This window comes from Arachis duranensis, chromosome 4 (genome assembly GCF_000817695.3).
Source record: "Arachis duranensis cultivar V14167 chromosome 4, aradu.V14167.gnm2.J7QH, whole genome shotgun sequence".
NCBI classification, from domain to species: Eukaryota; Viridiplantae; Streptophyta; class Magnoliopsida; order Fabales; family Fabaceae; genus Arachis; species Arachis duranensis.
Window position 1 is genome coordinate 80,940,733 of NC_029775.3, and position 12,124 is coordinate 80,952,856.

Consider the following 12,124-nt stretch of genomic DNA (forward strand, 5'->3'; position numbering starts at 1 on the left):
TATATATATATATATATAAATTTTTTTTAAAACGTAAAAGGATAAGAATTGAAAAATTTTGAAATTGAAATCTGAATTTTTATATAAAAATTTTCGAAAATGTAGTTCAAAATTAGTTAGAAAATATATATTTTTTGAATTTTGAATTTTATGATGAAAGGGAAAAACACACAAAAGACACAAGACTTAAAATTTTTAGATCCAATGCTCCTTATTTTCGAAAATTTTGGAGGGAAAACACCAAGAAGCACTAAACTTAAAAATTTTAAGATCAAAACACAAGAAAGACTCAAGAACACCTTGAAGATTCACAAGAACACCAAGAACAAAAGAAAGAACACCAAACTTAAAATTTTTAGAAAACTTTAATAAAATTTTCGAAAATTATATTAAAATTAATAAGAAAACACCAAACTTAGAGTTTGGTGCAAGATTAATTCAAGAAAAATTATTTTTGAAAAAGATTTTAAAAAGAAGATACCCAATTGCCAAGAACATAAGCCAACACTCTAACCAACTGAGTTAAAAATGTAACATACTTTAAAGATGTATTATTTTTATAGATAAGAATAAATTTTTTTTTTGAAAACTAATGTTTTGAAAAAGCACAAGAAAAACAAGAAAAGACACAGAACAAGACAAACTAAAGATCAAACAAGAAAAATAAATAAGAACAACTTGAAGATCAAGGAAGAACAAAGAACACTAATACGAAAATTTTAAAGAAAAATATAAAATATGCAATTGACACCAAACTTATAACAAGACACTAGACTCAAAGAAAAATAAAAAATTAATAAAGAAAAATAATATTTTTGAAAAAAAATAAAAGACTCTGACCCAGTTGCCAAAATCTTCCTAATCTAAGAAATAAAATAAACCTTTAGTTGTTCAAACTCGAACAATCCCCGGCAACGGCACCAAAAACTTAATGCACAAAATTGTGTATGCCAATATTAATGGACTATTTAACACAGCTTCGTACCACTAACCAGCAAGTGCACTGGGTCGTCCAAGTAATACCTTACGTGAGTAAGGGTCGATCCCACGGAGATTATTGGTTTGAAGCAAGCTATGTTTATTTTATTATTCTTAGTTAGGATATTAATTAAAATTATCAGTTGGATTTATTAGAAAAATAAAAGAGTGTGAACTAGTTACTTGTTGTGCAGTAATGGAGAATATGTTGGGGTTTTTGGAGATGCTTTATCCTCTGAATCCCTGCAACATAATGCTTACTCACTTTCATAAATGCAAGGCTCCTTCCATGGCAAGCTGTATGTAGGGAATCACCATTGTCAATGGCTACCTCCCATCCTCTCAGTGAAAACGGTCCAGATGCTCTGTCACAGCACGGCCAATCAGCTGTTGGTTCTCGATCATGTTGGAATAGGATCCATTGATCCTTTTGCGTTTGTCATGATGCCCAGCAATCGCGAGTTTGAAGCTCGTCACAGCCATTCAATCCTTGAATCCTACTCGGAATACCACAGACAAGGTTTAGACTTTCCGGATCCTCAAGAGTGGCCGCCATCAGTTCTAGCTTATACCACGAAGATTCTGATTAAGGAAGCTAAGAGATAATCATTCAATCTGATGTAGAACAGAGGTGTTTGTCAGGCCCACGTTCATGGATTGAGAAAGATGATGAGTGTCACGGATCATCACCTTCTCCATAATTAAGCGCAAATGAATATCTTAGATAGGAACACGCATGTTTGAAAGGAGAAACATAAATAATTGCATTAATTCATTGAGACGCTGCAGAGCTCCTCACCCCCAACAATGGAGTTTAGAGATTCATGCCGTTAAAGTGTATAAAATTCAGATCTGAAAATGTCATGAGGTACAGAGTTAATCTCTAAAAGTTGTTTAAATAGTAAACTAGTAACCTAGGTTTACAAAAAATGAGTAAACTATGATAGATGGTGCAGAAATTCACTTCTGGGGCCCACTTGGTGTGTGCTGGGGCTGAGACTTAAGCTTCTCACGTGCCTGGGGCTGTTTTGGGCGTTCAATGCCAGGTTGTAACCTGTTTCTGGCGTTGAACTCCAGCTTGTAACCTGTTTCTGGCGCTGGACGCTAGACAGCAGCATGATACTGGCATTGAACGCCAGTTTACCTCGTCTATCTTTGCGCAAAGTATGGACTATTATATATTGCTGGAAAGCCCTGGATGTCTACTTTCTAACGCCGTTGAAAGCGCACCAATTGGACTCCTGTAGCTCCAGAAAATCCATTTCGAGTGCAGGGAGGTCAGAATCCAACAACATCAGCAGTCCTTTTTCAGCCTAACTCAGATTTTTACTCAGCTCCCTCAATTTCAGCCAGAAAATACCTGAAATTACAGAAAAACACACCAACTCAAAGTAAAGTCCAGAAATATGATTTTTTGCCTAAAAACTAATAATATTCTACTAAAAACTAATTAAAACATACTAAAATCTACATGAAATTACCCCCAAAAAGCGTATAAAATATCCTCTCTTCAGTGATGCAGACATTCTGGCTAGATCATTTATTTTGAATGACACTAGGACAGTAAACTAATAGATTGCATATAAGGGTAAGGTTATCAGAAAGGAGAATAATTCAACTTCCAACTAAAGCACAGCAGATGTAAATAGTTGAGTAGCAATACAACCTTTTGGTATCTTCTTGTTTAGTCCTCCCTCTTCCTTCTTAGCGTTTGTGCCTTCCTTGCTCATGATGTACAATCCTTCCAAAAAGTTGAGTAGTTCTCTGTACTGATAGTGGAAGTTGCTTGTCCCCCAAGCACTTAACAAAACGGTTAGCATGCATGAATGTTTGTAGGCTTTTGAACTTAGTTTGGTGTGTGAACACCAAACTTAGTCCCTTGCCAACATCTCTTATGCAACAAATCATCTATATACATGAAACCTTGTGCCTTCGCTAAAGGTAATAAAACTAAAAACTAGAAAACAAACAATGGTTTAGTGGTTTTCCTGATTGCTTGGAGCTAGTAACTACTTATGCAGAGGGTTGAAATGTGTTTTAAATGAGATTTTTGGTGGAACACCAAACTTAGCATCCTTCATTCACCTTTAAATTGTTTTGGTGTGCAACACTAAACTTAGCTCCTTGCAATACAGATAAATCTACTTAACCCTTTTATTGAAATAGTTAAAAAAGAAATCTACCTCTGGTTGGATTGCCTCCCAACAAGCGCTTCTTTATCGTCATTAGCTTGACATTGGGTCCTTGTTAGGGTGGCTGATGATTATGGTGCCTCAGCTTATCCCCTCTCACTGTGAGCCTTCTTCCTGTACTTTGATGATCAATCTCTATATGCTCCAACAAGAGTATCTTATTGACAATGTAATAATCATCAGTTTGTGGGCCTGTCTCCAACTGTTGGTATATCAGTTTTACCTTGTCCCCTTCTGAGAATCCTTCAGTTGGGATCTTTTTGTTTTTCCATCCCTTTTGAGTTTTTTTCTACTCTGCTTCCCTTTCTTAGGTGGCTCTTCTTCCTTGGCACCATATTTGATGTCAGGATTCTGCTCAATGATTGATCTTATGGCTTCTGGTTGCAATCTTTTTCCATCCTTCTCATCTTCATTACCCTTTTGTTCTTCTCTATTGTTTGTCTTTTGCTTCAAAGGTGAGTTGATGAGTGTCTCTTTAGGTTTTTCCTTCCAATGTACATCTCCTCCTTCAACTTTCATGCAGCTTTTCTCTTCAACAATGTGCTGTATTTTCTGAAAGACATTTAAAGTGATCTTCTCATCGTGTGCCTTCAAAGTCATTTCTCCTTGTTCTGCATCAATGATGGCCCTTGCTGTTAGGGGTGTTCAAAACCGATCTAGACCAAACTAAACCGACGAACCGAACCGAAATAATCGAGAACCGAATTAACCGAAAAATGAAAAACAAAAAAAACCTATTTTGCTATTTTTGTGCGGTTTGGTTCGGTTTTCAGTTTTTGACTCTAAAAACCCTAACCGAACCAAACCAAACCGGTTCGGAAAAAAACCCTAAAAATTCCTAAACCTACCCTCCCAAACCCCCACCCCGAAACGAACGAAGCTGCTCCCTGCTATGTGAGTGTGAGAAAGCCCCCCCAGCCGTCCCTGACCCTAACCCCACAAATCTCCAATCCCTAACCTGTGGCTGCGCTCTCTAGTCTCTACTACTCAGTCGCTCTCGCTCTCTCTTCTCTAAATTCCCAATCCCTAACCTGCGCGCCCAAATCTCCCCAATCTCTCACTACTCAGTTGCTTTCGCTCCTCCGAATCCCGACGCCGACGCTGAAGCCTTCCTCTTTGCAAAGACGCTACCCACTGACCCAGAAGGTAGCACAGCACTGACCCAGAAGAGAGAGCACAGCACCAGCAGTGTTGAGACGCCACCACCCAATGCCAGCAGTGGTTCTGGGTTCTCCCACTCAGCGCCACTTTCATCAGTTCAACCCACTCCCAGCACCTCCGAGTCTCCAAGTCAGCCTTCCTCCCAAGTCAACATAGAGCCCAAGCCACCGATTCAGGTAATTTGCTGTTTATTGCTGTTTACTGGTTGTTTGTTGGTGGTTGTTTACTGTCAATATAGAGCCCGAGTCAATATGAACCATTTGCTGTTTACTGGTGGTTGCTGTTTATTGTTGTTTATGGTTTCTCTTTATTGCTGTTTAATTTGCTGGTTATTAAATTATTGTTCAGTGTATTGAGATCAGTGTATTGTTCAGTTTATTATTGATAATTTGGTATTGCTGGATTGCTGGTTATAGATTTATTTTTCAATTTATTTCTTGATGCTGGTTATTGATTTATTGTTGAATGTTGATAACTCGGTAATTGGTATTGCTGGATTGCTACTAGTTTATTGTGCTGGATTGCTACTGGTTTATGGTATTGCTGGATTGCTGCTGGTTGATAACTTTTTGTGTTTCTGGCCTTGATTTATTGTATTTATTTATGTAGTTTGACAACAGTTCAAACGAGATATAGGCTTTTTGGTGGTAACTATCAAAGATCTACTCGGCAAGATCCTCCTGAAATTAGCACACACGAGCTTGAAGCACATGAAACTTCTTTTGCTATGGAATTTGAGAAGGAAATACAATTCAATGAGAGTGTTAACAAGAATGAGGTGGATTTATATCTTATGGAGGCATTAGAGAAGAGTGGTGTGTAATTCGACATTCTAAATTGGTGGAAAGTGAATTCCATTAAATATCCAATTCTTGGGCAGATTGCAAGAGACATCTTAGCCATGCCAATTTCCACCGTTGCTTCAGAATCGGCATTTAGTACTGGAGGAAGGGTGTTGAATAATTATAGGAGTTCTCTAACTCCGAGGACAGCTGAAGCGTTAATTTGTACACAAAATTGGCTCCGAAACTCTCCAAAACTTGTCATTGAGAAACTCATCGAGGAATTGGAGAAGTTGGAATTAGGTATGGTTAAGTTTCTACTTATAATTTTCTTTATTTTAATCTAGTTTTTATTAATATATATTATTTGTTATGATTGTTTCTTGATTTATATATTTTGTAGAAGTTGCACCCACTCCTTATCCTAATGAAGAAGATTCTGTTGTTGAGTCTGATTGAGTAAATCTTGTTATGGTAGGAATTTTTCTCCTTATATTATTATTATTATAATTATTATTGTTGTTGTTCTTATTATGTAACTATTTTTTTATTTCAGGTTGGTTTGCATTAAGAAGTTTAGCTATTTTGTTGGAGAAGATACCATAATTTTGCTATCAGTTTAATGACAATTTATTTTTATTTTTAGTTGTGTTGACTATTGAACTATTGAACTTCTTTAATTGTCGTATTTGAATTCTATTGTCGTTAAATTTTATTAGATCAAGACTTTGTTAGCTATTGTGTATTTCGGTTTGTCGATTTCAATGTTACGACTTTGCATAATAGTATGGTAGATTTTTTTTTATTTGATTGAAAAAACCGAACAAACCGAACCAAACAAAATTGATTTTAATTGGTTTGGTTTGGTTCGAATGAACTTGACAAAAAAACCGAACCAAACCAAACCGCACTTTAATTAGACGATCGGATCGGATGGCTTTTCCCTCAAAAACCAAACCAAACCGCACCGCAAACACCCCTACTTACTGTGGCTAGGAAAGGTCTTCCCAATATGATGGAATCACCTCCCTCTTCATCTAGATCCAAAATCACAAAATCTGCTGAAAATACGAACTTATTCACCTTGACCAAGAGGTTCTCAACCACTCCAGTAGGGATTACCATTGATCTGTCAGCAAGTTGCAAGGTCATCCTTATAGGTTTCACTTCTTCTATGGACAACTTTCTCATCATAGATAAGGGCATCAGATTGATACTTGACCTAAATCACACAATGCCTTATCAATGAATATATTGCCAATGGTGCTAGGTAGAAAGAAGCTTCCAAGGTCCTTGAGCTTTGGTGGTAGTCCTTTCTGAATCACAGCACTACATTCTTAAGTTAGAATTACTGTTTCTTTTTCATCCCAGCGTCTCTTTTTGTTGATAAGCTCCTTTAGGAATTTTACATACAGAGGCATCTGCTCCAATGCTTCAGCAAGTGGAATATTGATTTCCAGCTTCTTGAAAACTTCTAGGAACATGGGGAACTGTTGGTCTTTAAGCTCTCTGTTGAACCTTTGATGATATGGAAGGGAAGGAATGTATGGCTTCTCCACCTTCTTCTGTTCTTGTGGATGCTCCTTCATGATTTGTTTTCCTTTTTTTGAGGCTTGTGGCTCTTCCTCATTCTCCTTGAGCTTCCCCTGATCTTTCTCTTCAATTTCTATTTCTTTCTTGCTGTTGACCTTGTCATCCTCCAATGTTCTTCCACTTCTGAGTTGAATTGCTTTACATTCTTCTTTATGGTTGGAAATGGTATCACTTGGAAGTGCACTGGTTGGTCTTTCAGCCACTGTTTGCTTGGACAGTTGTCCAATTTGTCTTTCCAAATTCCTTAGTGAAGCTTCATGGTTCTTATTGGCCAATTCTTGATGCTTGATCATCTTCTCCATCATCATCTCCAAGTTGGAAATCCTTTGATCTTCTTGATGTGGTTGTGGTTGATTGTAGGATGTGGATGGTGGGTGAAAGTTATTTTGGTTAGCTGAGGGGTTATTGGGTGGATAGTAGTTGAATGAGGGTTGGTTATTTTGTGGTTTTTTGTATGGATTTTGGTTAGTATTTTGATGGTTTGTGATACGTGAATTGTTTTGGTTGGAATTTTTCTGCCAAGGCTGCTGGTTTTGGTTGTCTACCCACCTCAAATTGGGGTGGTTCCTCTAGGATGAGTTGTAGGTATCTCCATGGAACTCATTTTGTCCAGCTCCTTGGTTATGCATGTATTGGACTTGCTCAGGCTGTTGCACTTCATATCTCTCTTCTTTTTGTCCCTATGTAGGTGATGGTTGATTAGAAGTGTTTACTGCTGCAATTTGAAGACCATCAATCCTATTGGCCATCATCTCCATTTGTTGTTGAATCTGTTGATGCATCACCTTGTTTTGGGCCAAGATGGTGTCCACACCTTCAAGTTCTAACATGCCTCCCTTTGGAGCTGGTTGGCACCGCCTTTGATGAGCATAGAAGTATTGGTTGTTGATGAGCAGATAATTTATACGCTTTTTGACATTGTTTTTAGGTAGTTTTTAGCATGTTTTATTCAATTTTTATTATATTTTTATTAGTGTTTATGCAAAAATCACATTTCTAGACTTTACCATGAGTTTGTGTATTTTTCTGTAATTTTAGATATTTTCTGGCTGAAATTGAGGGACCTGAGCAAAAATCTGATTCAGAGGCGAAGAAAGGACTGCAGATGCTGTTGGATTCTGACCTTCCTGCACTTGAAGTGGATTTTCTGGAGCTACAGAAGCCCAATTGGTGCGTTCGCAATTGCATTGGAAAGTAGACATCTTGGGCTTTCCAGAAATGTTTAATAGTTCATACTTTGCCCAAGATTTGATGGCCCAAACTGGCGTTAAAATTCCCACCAGAGACCCTTTTTCTGGCGTAAAACACTGGAACTAGCACCAGAACTAGAGTTAAACGCCCAAACTGGCATCCAAGCTGGCGTTTAACTCCAGAAAAGGCCTATGCACATGTAAAGCTCAATGCTCAGCCCAAGCACACACCAAGTGGGCCCCGGAAATAGATTTTTGCACTATTTGCACTTAGTTACTTATTTTCTGTAATCCTTAGTAACTTGTTTAGTATAAATAGCACTTTTTACTATTGTATTTTATCTTTGGATCATCTTTCGATCTTTTGATCAACTTTATGCTTGGCTGGCCTCACGGCCATGCCTAAGCTATTTGTTCTTATGTATTTTCCAACGGTGGAGTTTCTACACATCATAGATTAAGGTGCCGAGCTCTGCTATTCTTCATGAATTAATGCAAGTACTATTGTTTTTCTTTCAATTCATGCTTACTTCTTCTCCAAGATATACTCTCGTACTTAATTCAGTTAAGTCAGAATGAAGGGGTGACCCGTGACAATCACCCACTATCTTCGTTACTCGCTTAGCCAAGATCCGCGTGCCTAACAACCACAAGCGATCTACATGATGTTCAACGTTGTCATTGGACGATAGTCAGAGTATAGTCTCTTAGGTCTCTGATCTACGGACCGAGTCTGTGAGGTTAGAACCTTCATGGTATAGGCTAGAACCAATTGGCAGTATTCTTGAGATTCAAAAAGTCTAAACCTTGTCTATGGTATTCTGAGTAGGATCTGGGATGGGATGACTGTGACGAGATTCAAACTCATGAATGTTGGGCGCAGTGACAGTGTGCTAAAGGATAGAGAGATTCTATTCCGACACAAGTGAGAACTGACAGATGATTAGCCGTACGGTAGCTGTGCCTGGTATTTTTCATCCGAGACGAGAAATCCGACAGTTGATTAGCCATACAAAAATCGTAGCCTGGACCATTTTCACTGAGAGGATCATACAGCTTGCCATGGAAGGGAGCACACATGATTGGATGAAGACAATAGGAAAGCAGAGGTTCAGAAGCAACAAAGCATCTTCAAACGCTTATCTGAAATTCCCACCAATGAATTACATAAGTGTCTTTATTTTATTTTACATTTTATTTATCCTTTAATTATCAAAACCTCATAACCGATTGAATCTGCCTGACTAAGATTTACAGGATGACTATAGCTTGCTTCAAGCTGGCAATCTCCATGGGATCGACCCTTACTCACGTAAAGTTTTATTACTTGGACGACCCAGTGCACTTGCTGGTTAGTTGTACCAGAATTATGAAAAGGGTGAATCACAATTCCATGCACCAAGGTTTTGGCGCCGTTGCCGGGGAATGTTTGAGTTTGGACAACTGACGGTTCATCTTGTTGCTTAGATTGAGTAATTTTATTTTATGTTTAAGCTTTTTATTTTTATTTTCAAAAAATACAAAAAAATTAATAAAATTATAAAAACCAAAAATTTTTTGTGTTTCTTGTTTGAGTCTAGTGTCAAATTTTAAGTTTGGTGTCTTGCATGTCTTTAATCTTTCTTAGATTTTCGAAAATTCATCATGTGTTCTTTCTTGATCTTCAAGTTGTTCTTGATGATTTTCTTTGTTTAGCCTTATGATTTTCTTGTTTTGTGTTTTATGTTGCTTTTCATATGTATTTTCGAATCCATAGTGTCTAAACATTCAAAATTTCTAAGTTTGGTGTCTTGCATATCTTTCTTTTCTTAAATATTTTTCAAAAATATGTTCTTGATGTTCATCTTGATATTCAAAGTTTTCCTGCATGTATTATTTGTTTTGATCTTAAAATTTTATGTTTTGTTTCATTTTGTTGTTTTTCTCTCTCCTCATTCAAAATTCAAGAGTAAAAAAATATCTTTTCCTTTTTCTTCTCATAATTTTTGAAATTTTGAGTTGACTTGGTAAAAAAATTTTAAAATTTAGTTGTTTCTTATTAGTCAAGTCAAAATTTCAAATAAAAAAAATTATATATCTTTTCAGTAAATAATACAGAGAAATGAAGGATTAGAACATAAAGCAGAGGAATCACAGAGAAAATAAGCTTAATGGCGTTAAAACGCTAGTACAGAGGCATTTTAGGCGTTAAACGCCAGAATGGCTATCATTCTGGACGTGTAATGCCAGTAAAGCTATCATTCTGGGCGTTTAACGCCAGTAAAGGTATCATTCTGGGCGTTAAACGCCAGAATGGGCAGCATTTTGGGCGTTTAATGCCAGAATGGGCAGCATTCTGGGCGTTTAACGCCAGAAATGGCAGCATTCTGGGCGTTTAGTAAAACGCCCAATAAAGAAGGATTCCTGGCGTTTAACGCCAGCCAGGGTATTTGGCTGGGCATTAAACACCCAAAGAGACAGTCAAGCGGGCATTAAACGCTAGAAGGGATAGCATTCTGGGCGTTTAACGCCATGATGACACAAGGGAGGAACAAGGATAAGGACATTCTTGTTGAAGCTGATCCTGAACCTGAAAGGACTCTGAAGAGGAAGCTAAGAGAAGCTAAAGCACTACACTTCAGAGAGGACCTTACAGAAAATTTTGAAGAAGAAGCATACATGGCAGCCGAACCCAACAACAATGCTAGAGACGTAAGGAAGATGCTTGGTGACTATACTGCACCAACTTCCAAATTCTATGGAAGAAACATCTCAATTCCTGCCATTGTAGCAAACAATCTTGAGCTTAAGCCTCCATTAGAGTCTCTAATGCAGCAGAATTGCAAGTTTTATGGACTTCCATCAGAAGATCCTCATCAGTTCTTAGCTGAATTCTTGCAGATATGTGATACTGTTAAGTCCAATGGGGTTGATCCCAAGATCTACAGACTTATGCTTTTCCCCTAGGACATGGTTGGACTCACAACCTAGAGAAAGCCTGAACTCTTGGGACAAGTTGGTCACTGCTTTCTTGAACAAATTTTTTCCACCTCAAAAGCTGAGCATGCTTAGAGTGGACGTCCAAACCTTCAGACAAAAAGAAGGTGAATCCCTCTATGAAACTTGGGAAAGATACAAGCAATTGATCAGAAGGTGTCCTTCTTACATGCTTTCAGAATCGAGCATCTTGGATATATTCTATGATGGTCTGTCTGAATTGTCCAAGATGTCATTGGACCACTCTTCTGGTGGATCTCTTCATCTGAAGAGAACCCCTGTAGAATCTCAAGAACTCATTGAGGTGGTTGCAAATAACCAGTTCATGTACACTTCTGAAAGAAATCCTGTGAATAATGGGATGACTCAGAAGAAAAGAGTTCTTGAGATTGATACTCTGAATGCCATATTGGCTCAGAACAAAATATTGACTCAGCAGGTGTTCCGAGGGTTACCTGAAACTGTAGGTCGATCTCGAATGAGATCTTCTGTGCTGGTCGGAGCTGACGTGTCTGACTTGTTGGAGCTGTTGCGTCTGACTTGTTGGATCTAGCGGTCGGAGCTATCGTGTCCGACTCGTTGGATCTGGTGGCCGGAGCTGTCGTGTCTGACTTGTTGGACTTGGTGGAGGTGCTGAACCTTCATCACCGGAGGGTAGTGGTACCTGCAAGGGACTCCGATGCTTAAGTTAGTAAGGGTATTAAGCAGGTTTTTAGTAGAATCAAAGTATGAGTTATACTTGGGTGCTCCAGTGTATTTATAGTAGTGTGGAATGATCTTTCTGGAGATAAGATAGTTATCTTATCTTATCTTTGAGTGAAGTCATCTTATCTTTAAGGGGAACCGCCTTTATCTTTCTTGGCCTTGGCTGCCTTTAGATTTGGGTTATGTCCCTTCATTTGGGCTTGCTTGGGCCTCTTATGGCGATTTGGCCGAGCTCTTTGAGAAGAGGTCGGTAATGGACCAACCTTCCAAGAGGTCGGTCATGGGCGAACCTTCTAAGAGGTCGGTCACGAGTCAACCTTCTAAGAGATCGGCCAACCCGGTCCTTTATAACTCGAACCGATGTATGAACAGTGCCCCTGCTTGAGTTCGGACCTTTCCGTGAGATTGTGCTTTCAGAGCTTCGATCTCTTTGGGGAAGTCATGCTCAAGCATCCTAACTTTGGTCGATTCTTGAGTAGTTTCTCCTTGTGCAAGTCTGGTATTGCCCCTTTTAGTTTGTTGAGGGGACTTTTCAGCCTTCTTCTGA

The 12,124-nt window shown here is 38.4% G+C and overlaps 1 protein-coding gene across 1 annotated transcript; it reads right to left on the reverse strand.

The window, feature by feature from the left end:
* Positions 1-6,058: 6,058 nt before the first annotated feature.
* On the reverse strand, positions 6,059-7,008 carry LOC107484512 (uncharacterized). The gene is made up of 2 exons (XM_016105071.1): positions 6,527-7,008; positions 6,059-6,335 (listed from the first exon to the last, which is right to left on the reverse strand). Exons 1-2 carry the CDS (start codon positions 7,006-7,008, stop codon positions 6,059-6,061), a joined length of 759 nt encoding a protein of 252 aa, XP_015960557.1.
* Positions 7,009-12,124: the final 5,116 nt, after the last annotated feature.